Genomic DNA, 15,314 nt, shown 5'->3' with positions numbered 1-15,314 from the left:
CTCTCCCACTTGCTGCAGATGAGTGATGGAAAAGCAGCAGTGCTGCAAACGCCGCTCCTGCCTCCCTTCCCGGGGATCCCTGTGGTCCTCCCGCTGTCCTGCCATGACCGTTCCTGCCTCCTTCCCCCCCAGCATCACAGCCTGTCTGACCCCGAAGGACCCCTTGCTCTCCCATCTCCACCTCGCCCAACGCTATGGGTCTGTGCCGAAACCACAACCGGCACAGTAGCGCCGGGAGCCAACTCCCTGCCAGGAACAACGAGCTGGAAAGGCTCCCCTCCCCTTTCCCAGCGCGGAGGGGGACGGACACAGCTCACCAGAAGTTCAGTGCACGCTGCTTCACCTCCTTGGCGAAAGAGGGACTTTCCTTTTAACTTTTCCTGCCTCCCACCTCCCCACTGGCTGTCCGACTTTGTTACCAACGTGTCCCCTCGCTCCCTTTAATCCTCTCCCTCAAAGAAGCCACCCTTGGGTGCAGCAAAGGCTCCAAACACCTTCTATTAATAGAGGGATGCACAATGCTATGTGCATTCCTACAGCCGTGCCGTGGTCCAGGCGAGAAAAGTATCGTGTAGGAGCCAGGGCAGATCCGATATAAGCCTGGGTGATGTCATGCTTCAGAAACTTGTCGGCACGCTGCAGAGCCAGCGTCCGTACCGGCCCCAGAGTGGTGACTCCCAGAGTGACTCCCAGAGTCAGAGTAACTCTGAAGTTAACAGCTATGAGGTTTAATAAAAAGGCACGAGCCATCATGTGCCGTCTCTTACCTTTCTTTATGTGCAAGCAAAGAAAAATCAGGGAAAAAGTGCACTTCTTCCCAACACTGTAATGAATGGTGTGTACCAGCAACACTTCAGCCGTGACAGATTTAAATACCTCTGCCCCAGTGGAGCAGTAGCTTACTCCACCACCTACTGCAACAGAATTAACATGCAACTAAGAATAAATAAAGGGAAAATGGGAGATGGCCTGCAGACACTAGCACAAAGAAAGTAGTTAATTTTCTCATAATGACCTTTTTACTTAATAAAGGTCAAAATTTTAAAAACCAGAAATGGCAAGAAATTGTCTGGACAGAACAAAGGAGCAAGAGCCGAAGATCAAGATATATAACAATGAAGGGCTTAATAATTGGGGCAAGCATACCTGGGGAAAAAAAACAACGCATGACCACCACAGTCCTCCCCAGCTATCAAAACTGGAAGCTACACAACATCCAGAACAAAAGTCATTATTTGTGCACAGAAACTCAAGTGGACCTTCTGGTATTCTTTCGGGATAAGAAAAGGAAAGCTCTTCCTGCCTTCTAACATGTCTTTCAAATATCAAAGCCAAGTACTTGTGTAGTTTTAAAATAAGTGGCAAAGAGTTAAAAAAAAATTATGTGTTTACCATGTTAAAAAAGCAACCCCACTACTCACACCTAACATAAGATAAAACACATCTACAGGTGCTTGTCCATCCTATAACCATCTACTGATGACAACAGCGCTCACAAGTAGGTGCAGCTGAATCTGGACTGAACACCCTCTCCCTTACCTACATTTGCAGGTAAGCCTCGCTCAGCAGGCAGACCCCATGGATAACACAATAAGCAACAGCCAGCACTTTGAGAGAGTCTGTGTAGAAACAAACCATGTTCACCAGCATCAGGCAAACATGCTAATAACCTATTTTGGCTCAGCCCTTTTTGCCTCCTGTATTCCCTTTTACGAGAAGCTTTCCTCTACAGTCAGCTTTGCATTTTACCCACTTTCTATTCTTGCAACCAAGCTAAGACATTCAACACCATGTGACACACCACACAGCTTCACATGAGAGCGTCACTCCCTGTGTCCATTCATATCTGATATTTTTACCCAGCTGCTCTGGATTCCCAGTCTCCTCGCACAATGAGCTCCCTGATGTGAGCTGACCACTTCTAGGCCAATGTTGGGCTCATGCTGCTCTTCAGATGTTTCCCATCTCTCTTTTCTGAACAAACTTCAGAAAGCACTTACAATGCAGTTCTGGTCTGCTTTTGCAAGCCAGCAAACAGAGAGATGCTCAGCCCACTGATTTTACTTCTCCATTTGCTTAATACAAAGATGCATTTACCAGTTTGCTTGCATACCCTCTCCTCTGCCACATCAAGAGTTGCACGGTACCACAGCACATTTTTGGTTGTAGCATTTACCAGAGCTGGATTTCACCGTCACCAGCTGGCTCATGGAATTGCTCCTGCACTGAAAATGCTGCCAACAGAGATGAGGATTCAGGTCCTAGTTCCTAGCAGCAAGACACCAAGCAAGCAGCTTGCAGAGCAGAGCAGGAGAGTCAGCCGAATCGGCAGTGCCACACAACTCACCCTTGTGCACCTCCACCCTTGGCTTTAACAGTCTGGTAGCACTGACTCTGTTAGTAACTCTAGCAGCAGCTCTACCTGAACTATCCTTGAGGGTACAATCTCAAACAATGACTAATAAGGGAAGTACTGGGGCCAAAGCGTAGTGTGCCAAAGGTCAAGGAGGTCCATAAACATGTCTATGCTGAAGCATTCTCCATCTCTCCCTTGGTACTCAACAATCGTGTAGGATACAACCAACTCAGAATTATTCAGCTGCATTAAAAGAGCACAATGATTCATATTTCAAAGTGCTAACAAGGAACGAGTCTTATCTATGTGGACACCAACGGTTGTGACAGACGGAGAAGTAGTATGAAATTTCACAATGTTGCATGAAGACTACTTGTCATTCATGCTTCAAGTTGCTTCTAGCAACAGTAGTGTCAACTACTAGGAAGAAAACTTCCTCTCCCCACCACAAACTCATTTTGTCTCACAAGTAATATAAATTGCAAACAACATTTAGTTTTCAAACACGTTCACTCTTGTAAGTTCGCAATGTAACTAACACCCTCTTCCCAGAAAGGGCTGACCACATGTAGAAAGCAACGAGCTTCACAAAAACTAAGTCAGCAAGATTATTCCCTACTATATAAGGAGAGAGAAGATAGAAAGTGAATTCCTAAAGTCGCTTAAGTAGGCATTGGCAAAAACAGGAATGAAAATTAAGGGGCTTTTTCTGTTTTTTTTCTTTTACATCCTGTACAATGTACTTTTACCCATTCATGTTGCTGCTCCGTACACAACTTAGTTTTGTACTAGTCTTTTCTACTGCTGCTAATGATTGAAATAATCTCCGTACAGTTTAAATTTACATTAATTTATTTTCTTGGCTAATTTATCTCCCCAAAACACAGAACTACCCTGAAGAATAGCAACTGGGCAATAAACATGTAACATTCTAAGTAGCTGGAATTGTTTTGACTCAAAACCCACTTCCTTTTGAGTTGACTTAAACGGGGTTGCTCACGTGCATTGGCTAAAATGATTTAAGATTGGGATGTAGCTCCAGGTGCCCTGCAGTGTCCCACCACCTGACACCATGCACTGAAGAATGGGGATGTGCTGGCAAAGGGGGAAACCTGGTGACCAGCCCAACTGAGTTGCAAGCTGCATGTGACATCTTGTGAAACAATGTGCTTGCAGAGTCCAGGAGACTATTCCTAGGGCACTTAAGTTGTCCACTCCTTCTGAGTGAAGCCAGGTAACACCAAGACACGACGACAGCATTTTGTACTCGGGAGTGTTTTCAGAAACAAGACCTCACAGTGTGGCTACCCGGGCAAAACTGGAGGCAGATGAAAACAGGCACCAATGGTCAGGGTGTCCTGACACTGTCCATTCCAGGCCCTGAGCTCTTCTGTTGCTATGCCTGTTACCCATTCAACTGTTCAAAACAACAGCTTTCCGTGGTGGTGTTCAACCTCTAGCCAATTTGACTTTACAAGTTTCAGCAAAACTTGGGTAGGCTGTTTTGAAGAACAAGGTAGACTGTGAATGGCTTTTGGTTTCCTTTGTTTGGAAGTCTACAGAAGTGTATTACCCTGGGGCAAGAGAACTGCTTTTGCTGTCCTTGTGAAAATATGCCTGGGATTTGGCAGGTTACAAAGCTTAATATATTATATCATTGTTTGGACATGCTCTGTAAAAGGTCAAAAAACTTAATCTACCCTGAATCCATTCATGGCAGCAGGCATCTACTGGTTCTGGTCACCAGGTCAGCTCAGTGACTGAGGCAGGCAGCGTCTTTCACACTCTGCAATGTCTATTTATCTGTTGTCTCCAATAAAAAGTTAGTAAAAACAAATCCTATAACTGAAGACAATGCCACACTGAACCAAGTGTTCCACTGAACCAAGAAAGTCCCCATAACACTTATTGAGATCCAGGCTTTTCCCATGTTCAAACTGCACAACTATGCTTGCCGAGAACTGATGTTGAAACATGTCTCTATGAAAGGAGCTAACTGCAACGCTATCACCACTTCTCTCCTCTCCTCAGGAAGATACATGGGCATGAGAAGCAGCATGAATATCTACTTGCTGCTGTGAGGAAGGAAAAATTAAAAAACATTTAGCTGCTGTTACTGAGAGTACTATAAGAAGCCTCCTGGAGGAGAAGAAGAGGAAATTTAAAGGGTATGCTTAGTTACAGTGAAACCCAACAGAGGAATTTTATAGTGCATGTACTTGCTTAAAAGCCACACGTTTTACTTAAAGCCTGTTTCATTGTACTTGCCAAAGGGAAGAGGAGAAACCTCACAGAGCGCCTCAAGAGGTTTCTCCCCAGGAAATCCTCACATCTCCTCTGCTTGCACTGCTGATGTTGCTCAGAGCTGTCTGTCAGGAGACCTTTCCAAGCACATTACCATGTTTGACAGCAGCCCTCCACCACAAAAGTTTCCAGAGAAGTAACCCTGCTCTGCAAGGTTTCTCATTTTCCCTATTGGCTGCACAGTGTTTCAGCACTCTGCTAATTATATCAACACTCAGATACAAACTCACCAAAATAGACGGTGTCCTGAGGCCCCAGCTGCAGGGAAACAGGCTTCGTCCTTAAATAATCCAGGTAGGGTGGTGAAGGGGGTCAGAAAGCACCCCTGGGCCACCTCCCACTGCTAATGGAGACTGCAGACAACCTTGCCAGGACCAGCTCATGTCACTAATTAGGGTGCAGGTCCCAGGGCTTCAAAGGAACAGAGACTGACCAGGGAGGGTAATGCCACTAAGGAGATGCAGTGCCACAGCCCATTGTCAGCGGGACAAAGGGCCCTATTATTGCTCCCAAGAGCAGGGCAGTTCTTACCATAATTAGGAGACAAAGATGCACGATTTAGGATTTTACATAATCAAGAGATACTCTCCCAAGCGGGAACCCCTCTCACACAATCGGTGGATTAAGTATTGTTTATTCTGCCCCAAGTAAACAATGAGGTGCTCCCCGCTTGGGGCTTTACATCAAAAACCAGTACTGGGGAAGACAATGTGGGGTGTCTTTTCATCTGACTTTGAACAGCTAACCCTGTGATTTAAAGTTGTTCTTTTAACAGTATCTGGAAGGGTGATGGCCCACCCTGTAAATTAGCTGCTCACATACTGATCCGGGGCTGCCAGACAGCCTTACCTTTTCTGCTACTTAGCAGAGGGGGGCCGGGACAGACAGACTCTCTGGGGGCGAGAGGCTATATTTACACAACAGCACTACAATGGCAGGATTAAAGGACCACAAGGAAGCCAGGCAGAAGCTCCTACACACTCGGCACTTTGCTGCTGCTGGGGGATGCATCCCCGAGGAGGGGTTGGTACCACTGTCAAGGCAACGTGGGCTACTGCATGGCTCCAGAGCCCATGTCAATAACCGTTTTTACACTAACTACTGGGGGAGCAGAAAGGAATCAGATCTTTGCCCTATGGTTTACAAAGAAAGGCACAGCTAGGCAGGTTGAGCATCACTTATTTTTGGTCATGACAAAACAGTCTGGGCTGGGCTACCTAAAGCAGTAGCTGCAAACCAACCGTGCAGCTGGCTCTGGGATGCACAACATCTGATACTTCACAGAATTCCTGATGAAGTGACTCTACTCTTACAATACTGGCAATAAAAGAGACTGAGTGTGTTTTGCTCCCTGCTCATAACGCAGCTGCTATGCTTTTTTGTTTGTCTGAACTTTGTTTAAGGACAGTTCTTCCTCCTTGTCTTCTGTAATAGGGAAATGCCAGATTTGATGAACACCTTCCAATGTTTTGCAGTTTGCTCTCCTGCCATGAGCGCACCCATACTCACATGGCTCCTGCTCTGATACTCTAGCAAAATATCCTTCTCTTCATATCTTTCACTCAAAAAAACACCCCTAAACTTCACCAAGAGGAATCACTTCAGTCTCATGAACTCAGGAGTGAGAACAGCGTGCCACATTCAGCACATCTTGTTAAATCCTACAAACAGTCTTGCAGAACCCTGGGACCCAGGGGATTAGAGCCCCTGCCTGCCAAGGATTTTAACCCATTTCCTTTGGGATGAAAGAGTCACTTTAACAGCAGCCCAGACTGCTCTGCTTACCAGAGGATTTTCTGCCAGGTTGGGCCAAGCAGACAGTGCCATTCAACTTGTCTAGACTAGGACAAAAGGTGTGTTTTAAACCAGATAGGCAGGGCAAGTTGCATTAGCTGACCAGGGAGAACCACAGCTTCCTTGTCCTGCCCTATCTCCACTGACATGTCTTAGATTGCTAAAGCAAATATTTGACAAAAACCCCCTTACCATCGTCTAGACAAGCCCATAAAGACCGGCATCCCAGCACTATCCTTAACTCATGCCCAGAGCTTGCTAATCATGGCTTTGATTTAGGGACACATTTTAGTCTGTCGCTCAACAGAATCGAGTAGTAAAATCCATTTCAGAAGAATATTAACCATAAGCAAGTCTTTTAATCCTAGAGAAAGAGCTGCATGGAGAGGAGCAGCATGTTTGCACAGCCAGTGTGTCCTTCTGCATTGCTGCAGTGGGCTGCAAAGCTGCCAAGCTAGAAGGGTATCTATTCTCTTTTATCCATCTTTCAAAGCAAGAGAATGCACCTCTCCACTCAGGTCCACAGCTTATAACTTTGCAAAGAGGTCGTATCTTCATAGAAGTTTCAAAATGAGGCTAATGCCAGGATAAGCCTAACACGACAGCCGCTTTCTCTAAAGCATGAAGTATATGGCAAAATTATCTCAGGCTCCATTTTGGGGGAGGGTTGCAGAGCTCTTACCAGAGAAGAACTGTTTCGGTTTTGCTCTCTAATTACAATTTACCTCATTTACTGCAGAAACAGCAAACTCCATTTAATTAACTACTATTTGCTGGACCGAGTTTAAGAACTCCTTTCCCTGATAATTACAGTACTTACAATGCCTTTAAAAACGGTTTTACACGTATTTACTAAGGTTTTCTCATTAAAAAAAAGGAAATTTTAACTGAATTAATCCCAGTTAATAGAACAGAATGGCCCTGCTCCATCCCATTCTACTAAGAAACCGTGTTCAGGAGAGAATGTTGACACTTCAAGATGCTGAATTCTGCACTCTTCCAAAAGATCACTAGATTCCAACGTCCCAAAATAAGCTTAAAACACTGACAAGCTTCTGCAAATGGACAATCTCCTTTTCAAAAATAGCAGCTTCTCTACATGTTTAAACAAGACTGGGAATATCTTTTTTGTATCTTCATGTATCTGGCTCTACATTTTTCTGTGGTAAAAAACAGGAAATAAAAAAAGTATCAGGAGTCCCAAGGGCAACTACTTGAACAAAAACACAACACCCAAGCACCTTTCCAAACAATTAATAAGTAATTTCTCCTTGTTAAGAGAAGCTGATTTAAGCCAAAATCCAAATAATTCCCTAACTCCAACAGGCAGAAAAGCATAACACATTTTATTGAGTTTCTGGTTCCAGACTTTAATCTATCTTCACTCACTCCCACGACAGACAACAAAACCTTTATATCCAGCCACCTTCTCCCCAAGCAGAATCATCTCATAGGTTAGTACCTGAATACTTTAATCAAGTTTTTTGCTTCATTTTCATTTGCTTTCATTTAACTTGTTAAAATTTTGCAATGTTGGCATTTTACAGTTTTGTGTAACAACTGTGATGGGTTTGACGGGGAGGAAGGGATGCTTTAATTTCTTCTAAAAACATTCCCAGATATGAACTGGCCAGATTTCCCATATTTGCAAAAAATAATAAAATTAAGCCCTACAGCACCCTGGTGACCTAAGATGAGGCAGAAACATTTAAAAAAACTGTTCAAAATCACAAAGTGGGGCAGTTAACAGAGCAGGGGGCTAAATGGCTCCTGGCCCTCCCCAGCAGGCTCTCTCAGGCCATCTGGTGACCAGAAACACTCTCAGGATTATGTCTTACCTCAGAGAATTATCTGGATGTGTCTCCATGTGGGACTCCAGCCCATACTTGCAAAAAAAATCTTTGAAACACACTGGACAATGATAAACTTCCTCGTCAGCCTTCTTATCCCCTTCACAAGAGTGACCATCCTCGACAACCTTCAGAGAGAAGGAAAAAAAAACCTCACTAGACCAAATTTTAAGCAACAAACCAAGCATGCGATCCATTTGAAGTTCTTCTCTTAAAAATAAAGCAGTGGGCTTCATCCATAGCTTTGCTGCAGGCAACCAGAAATGACTCATTTCGGCAACAGAGGGTGAGCGACAGAGCTTCCACGCGTGTGTGAGAACGTGTACGACGGAAAAGGAGGCTTAGCAGGAGATAAAGTGTGCAACTAAGTCATGGATACATCAGCTCTAATGAGAAACTGCAATGTGAACAACTTATAAACCCGTATGTTTATATACCACTGAACTAGCATTCCTCCCCCTTCAAAAAACCAGGCAAGCTGTCAGCCTTGATTATTTATGCCATTGAGACACTGCCAACTCCTAATTCAAGTGGTCCAGGGAAAAGCACTGAACTTCTGCATGTTTTCTATAGCCCTCTTCTGATTACAGGGAGGAAAGCATGCACAGAAACAAGCGATATTGAGCTAAATGGAACTACTACTAGCTTGCCATTTAGAGATAGTAAGTGGAAAGGGTCGAGTTAAGTTTGGCAGCCACCATACATTTTGTATAAATGACTGAAATGAACTAAATTATTTCATAAACAAATGGAATGGAAATGTCTAGCCTTCATATAAATATTTTCTGGTTGCTCTTGCAACTCCAATAATGGAGGATTATGCTACTGTGAAAGGGAAATGCACTACAGATATTTTTTCTCCAGATCAAGACAAAAAAAAAGACTTAAGCTGTTGCTAGTTTTGAAGTAAACACTGTCTTTTTAGATGTTCAAATCACTACCCTGCAAGACTACTATGAAGTAAATAGGAGAAAAAAAAAAAAGAAACCTAGGGGGAAAGCTGCAGTAGCAAAAGAATAGTTCATCCGCTTGACATTCAACATCAATTATCTAATATAAATCATAAGCAAATCCAGAAAATTAAACAATAAAGAATAAAAAAAAATGAACTCTTTCAATCTCTGAAATGAGAAATTAATTTTCTATCTCAGACAAGTGTTTGCTACACAGGAAAAGCATGGCATCTTAAAATATATACAGGGCTGTTACAAGACCACATTTTAACACTTCTGTGATGACTGCATGAACACAACAGCAAGGGTGTAGCTAGGAAAGTCTTTTGCTTCATGCCCCGCAAAGAACCTTTTTTGCAGGTGTCCTCTCCTCTCTGTCCATCTCAGCATCGTGACTAAACTTCCGTTTTGAAGATAATCTCCTGCGCTTCAGCGGCGACGGGGGAGTTGTGCTTGCTGTGCTGTTGGGATCCTTCTCGTGAATCTTCATGTGCCTGAGCAGGAGGAGGAAGAAGACACTGTCAACAGGCAAATCGGGGCTGAAAGTCCGCGTAAATTTTAATGCCAACACCACGTCTAAGGTTTGCCTTTAAAGGATACCAGCAGAGATCCCATAAGCCCGACTGTGCTGCTGGAAGACAGCTGGGGCACGCAGGATCCAGCCCAGGCCCTGTGCAGCGCCCGGGAGCGTGCGGGGCCAGCAGCAGGGAGCCCAGCAGCTCTCCCCCATGCCCCGACCCACAGCAAAGCACCTGCCCCCCTGCCGCCTGGCCCCATGGGCATCATGCCCGTCCCCCATCATCCAACAGGCCCTGCTCCTGCCTGCTGCTGCACAGTAATCTACAAGCCTGGCCTGGCAGTCTTGTGGCAGCCCAGTGAGTAAAAGCCTGCAGCTGAGCATCCTCTTCTCTCAGGGCGACAAAAGCGTCCCGTCCCGTCTTCAGCTGGCTCTCCTCTTCTAGTTTCAGACAGTAACCCAAATCGATCAGTATATGCCAATGTCTGAGCAACACTTCTTAAATACATTTGTTTCCTTCTCATCCTTAACTTTTCCTTAACATCCTTAACACCCCAATACTGAGTTTCAACTGCAACTTTGAAGTCAAGAGGTATCTGGTCACGCTGCTAAGCCGCAGCCGGTTTGGCTTGTATTCACAAACCTGCTTCCCCAGGAAAACAACTATTTCTTGTCACAAAGACACGGGAAAGTTGAGAGGGACAAAATGACTCGGGAAGTAATCTCATGAACAACTGTATACCTGACCTGCTTGCCTTTTGGTTTTCTGTATCTGCAACTTGAGGAAAACACTGTGGTCTAGTTCTGGGGTAATGCTCCCATGCTTCTTTTTCTGAGTGCTAAATGCTCAAAATTTGTTTGGTTTGATTTAGTTTGTTTATTTGTTTGCTTTTAAAAAAAAAAATCAAACTTGAGCTCTTACATGCACTGGGAATTTTTGCTTCTAAAAGGAAGAAATGGGAGCGCAGGAGAGAGCTACCCTTTGTCTATATGACTGACTTCAAAGCAGCACAGGGGAGACAATGTTAATGGCATCTGGGCACATCCTTCAGAAGTCACACCCCCAACTCGGCTCAGGACCATGCCATTTAACTTGACTGCACGATATCGTGTTCAAACATGAGAGAATGTTGTAACCCAGACGAGTCTCGTATGTCCTCATAACTGCTTGGGTGTTATGACATAAAATCCGTTTTAGTTTTGGATGCCAAGGGCATGATGCTTCAAGATAACACACTGGACCAAACTGACCCACAGGCAGACTCCACTGGAGCTTCTGGGAGGACTGCCTCCTCACACAACACTTTTTTTAACACTTCCTTTCACAATCTCTGAACCTTTAAAAAAACAAAACAAAACCATCTCAAACTACAGCAAGGCTTCTGAGGGTGTTATGCAAGAACAGCGTTAAGCCAAAAGTACCACAAGTACCAGAACCCATGAAAGACTAAAATTGCTGTTCAGCTACTGCCTGCTTTCCACACCTGCTCAGAGGACCAGGTCCACATGAGGAAAAATGTGACTTCCCCAGCCCCCAGTAACCCTCACTGGTCACACAAATAGTGGACAGACACTGGTGATACCCGTCAGCCACACTGTGACAGGTTCAAGAAGGAGAGAGCATCCATGACAGGTTCAAGAAGGAGAGAGCATCCGCGTATAAATGTGCCCAGCAGGTTGGGGACAGCATCATGGAAACGCTGAATTTGTCTGACTTCTTTCCCTGCCAATTGCCCAACTGGGAGCAGAAGGAAGGTTGATGCTCCAAGGGTTTGGCTCTCTCCAGGTTCAACAGGACCCTGGGAGAAGTCAGAGCACTAACACATCCTCCGGAGTGCAGTGCACTCCCCTTCTTCAGCCCTCTGTAGCTCCCCCACCACAGGCACCAAAGCTAACATTTATCTGCATGAGTCCAGCACTGCCTGGTCTCACAAAATCTGCAGAGAAGGTATCTACAGATACTGTACTGCCTCATTGCCTTCATTCTTTTTCAGGTCTTTTATTTCTTCCCCCCCTTACGGCACGGATCTAACTTCTCATGTAGCCAAGTCAATCCCACAGCTTCCTACAGGTGGTAAGAGGAGCAGTTGCCTGTATTCACGCAAGAATAAGGGAGAAGAAACCAATTATTTGTTCAAAGGGTTTCTGTCCACAGTGGTTTAAGATAAAACTCAAAAAGCATATTGGAACAACAAGGCATAGTATTCAATTGCACAGGCAAAAACCTGGAAGGTCGTTTGGTTTTTTGTGGTTTTGTTGGTTTTTTTTCTTTTTGGTAAAGGCTGTTTTCCAGTTTCGATGATGTCTTGAAAGTGAGACAAGAGGCTTTTGCATGTGCCTGTCTGTCCCCCCACCCCCCACACACACACGGCCTGCATGCTTAACCTTTTGGCAGCTTGGCTGATGCTTAGCTGGTATTACTTGGCCAGTTACTTTTTCGAGAGCAAAAGCAGCCAAGCTAAATCACATTCACCCAGAAAACAAACAAACGACACAAAAAAAATGCTATGCGTAAAGCGTGGGACTTTTTGTTCCTATTTTCTTTTAAAGTCTCCTTTCTGCCAGTAACAAGTATGCAGAACTCCTGTTTAGTAGCCACCCATGCAAAACAGCTTCCTCGGGGCTGGGTTCTTCCCTCCTGCCATTTGTCCACCTGTTGAACTCTGCCTGTTTCGATGGAGCTGCTCCTACTGGAGATGGCACATCCATGGCATACCAACATGAGAAACCGTTGAGACCTCCAGGTTAGTGCCAGTCCAACCTGGCACCTCTTGCCTGGCATGACCTAATGCATGCAAACGTACTGGCTCCTGCACGTCCCAAAAGGAGTCTAGCTGTGTTTGCAGTGTAATGTATGCTAGGAAGGCAGGGTTTTGCTGCCTCTAGTATCAAAGTCATTGGCTGCCCCCAGCTTGCAGTTCTCCTTCCTGCAACTTGCGCGCTTTTGCCATGCCCTAAAAGTGAGAGCAGAATCCATACCCACAGCAAGGAATGTGGTAATCCCTTCATGTTTTAGTTTTGCATATTTGAAAGGAAGCAGCCCGAGCTATTGAGCTATAAACAGGAAGACACCCTGACTGCACCTTTGACTTTTACCGTGTAGGTCAAATATCACAGCCGCTGTGATAGCTCTCTGCATGTCATCATTAAAGGAAAAAGAAAAACCTGAAACCGAAGCAGACAGTTCCAGAGTTCTCAAGGAGAGTCGCAACCTGTCCACATTTACAGCCAGGAGATCTGTTCCTTTGGCAGGTTAAGCAAGTTTCACTACATCAAGGGTGGAGAGGAAGAAGATTACTAGAGCTACAGCCCAAGATAAGCGGGAAGATAAAGCCGAGCAGTACAAAGGATAGACACAATCTTCATCTCTCTCTTTTACTTTGCAACATGGATGTCATTCTGCCTCGAGAAAACATTTATCACCCAACTTGGGCTGAACTGCAGCAGATGCCAAGTCACATCCACATCCACAACCTTTCTTTCAAAGTTAAACACTCCCTTCACCAAGGCTGCTTTCACTTAGAGAGTTTCCTAACTATAATTAAGGGAGAGTGTGGGGGGAGAGAGTATTTGTGTTGCCTTATCCTCCTTTAGAAGAGTATGCCTTGATTAGATCTTACATGTAACGCTGAAAATGCTCAACCTCACTGTTTAGCCTGCCAAGACACAAGGAGAACAGGAACAAAGCTGTGCTTAGAAGTTATTTTCCCATTGTGACTATAACAACATATTTTGGCCTGACAACACTGGCATACTTTGAATACAAAAGCCAGGCTCATAAGTCAGCCTGGCTTTCAGCATCTTACAATGATAAAGAAAAATGATATGACATTCATCAGTTCCAAAAAATAAAGATAAACATTCAACACTTCAAGTGAGAATGTAGTGAAAAAAAAAAAAAAAAAAAAAAAAAAAAAAAAAAAAAAGACTCAAAGAAAACATTTTTTATTTCCATTGCGTGAAATCCTGAGCTTTTGATCTCTTCTCATAACAAGAGAGTTATTCTCAGAAGAAGAGAATTCTTCCCAAAGTCTTATAGCTGGAGCCATTCAGCTTTCCAAAGTCCTTATCTAGTCTCTCTCATATGAATTGTGTAAAGATCTATTGTCCATATTAACAACAACTTACTATTTTGGAGGGTTTTTTCCTTATTTCTTCTACGTAAATGCAAATCACTTTAAAAATAAGCATTCCATGGCCAAAATCACATTAAAGCACAACATACTCAACTCTTTCTCACTTTAGTGATGGAAAATTTTACAAGAAAAGGCAGGAGAGAGTGAGATGAAGAAAAAGGAGATAAAAGAAAGGTGTGAAGAACAGGGCTTTTTTTTTTTTTTTTTTCCTTCTACCCGAAATTAAGAATTGCTACATTTTGTTTTTGGTCCCCAAAGAAGGGAAAAAAAAAAAAAAAAAAAAAAAGGCAAAATAAGGACATGCACAGAAATGCTCATATTCAGCCACAAATGCAGGTTACGGTGACATGTGCCAGCAGCTCTGAAGTGGCCACTATTGCAGTTTAGAAGAGAGCCAGAGCCACAGAGGATGAAACTTGGCTTTTTTGTTCTAATTTAAATCAATGAATTGTGGCTCTGAGCCATCCTACCGAGCAACCCAAGAACAGCTGACAAGCTTGGGAAGGTACAGAGCCCTGAAACCTGCACTTCAGATGGTGGTTATTAGTCTCCACAGCACGCCTGCAAGTACACATACACTTGGACAGTACTGAGGGTGGAACACAAAAATGTAACCACGACACACAGGATGAAAGGAAGGAGATAAATATTTGAGCTTAATACTAGGGAGGGCTCCCTTGCACCAAGTGCTAGCTTCTCTCTCTTCTCTCAGAGAAAGTGGTAGAACTCTATTTAAAACGAGACCTGAGAGAGAGACAGAAGAATCTGCAAATAATAGTCCCAAAATGGACAGAGGAAATTAAGAGTTTTCCAAACAAGGCCTGATGCACCTCTGAACTAAACTCTTAATGTTTAAGAACTGCTATGCAAAAATGCAGATAACTTGCTACACACTATGCTTTTCGCAGCACAGCTGTATGTGAAAACACTCTCCTCATAATCTCTTCCCTCCCCCTCGCACAAGGAATTCCACAGGTGAGCCAAGAGGATCCAACTGTGCTCCGACTGTGTGCCAGTCAGCCCTCTCAACAAAATCACATTTTTCAAGTGCTTGACTGCCTTTCATTCCATCCTCCCCGTGAGAATCAACTTCCGCTTCCCCTCTTCTGCCACAACTTTCCTCTCCCCTTTAACAGTCACATGAACAGGATGACTAAAACGATACTGCACAAGAATTCCCCCAGGTTCTTTCCCCCTTTTTTTTTTTCTTTTTTTAAAACAAATGGGCAGAAAAAGTTTTCAGCCCCACACTAATGCAGAGTGTCATTTCAGAAGGGTGAATATCCCACCAGAAGAGCAGCAAGCGAATACTTTGCTATTTTTCATTGAAGAGACTTCTGTAAAAACAAACAAATGCAGAATTCAAGTGGCTTACTCCTTTTTTCTCCCCGTGGATGGTGTTGG

The 15,314-nt window shown here is 44.1% G+C and overlaps 1 protein-coding gene across 5 annotated transcripts in view; it reads right to left on the bottom strand.

The window, feature by feature from the left end:
- RREB1 (ras responsive element binding protein 1) overlaps nt 1–15,314 on the bottom strand; it is a 126,785-nt gene that overhangs the window by 32,704 nt on the left and 78,767 nt on the right. For all 5 annotated transcript variants that reach the window (XM_014940849.1, XM_014940848.1, XM_014940852.1 and 2 more), the window contains 2 exons: nt 9,607–9,751; nt 8,293–8,432 (listed from right to left, as the gene is read on the bottom strand). In XM_014940849.1, the coding sequence (XP_014796335.1) occupies nt 8,293–8,432; nt 9,607–9,751 (285 nt within the window). The remainder of the gene's footprint in view (nt 1–8,292; nt 8,433–9,606; nt 9,752–15,314) is intronic.

Source organism: Calidris pugnax, unplaced genomic scaffold (genome assembly GCF_001431845.1).
Source record: "Calidris pugnax isolate Ruff unplaced genomic scaffold, ASM143184v1 scaffold8, whole genome shotgun sequence".
In the NCBI taxonomy this organism is placed as follows: Eukaryota; Metazoa; Chordata; class Aves; order Charadriiformes; family Scolopacidae; genus Calidris; species Calidris pugnax.
Note: the sequence above shows the minus strand (reverse complement) of the source record. Positions and strands in the feature narration are given on the sequence as shown.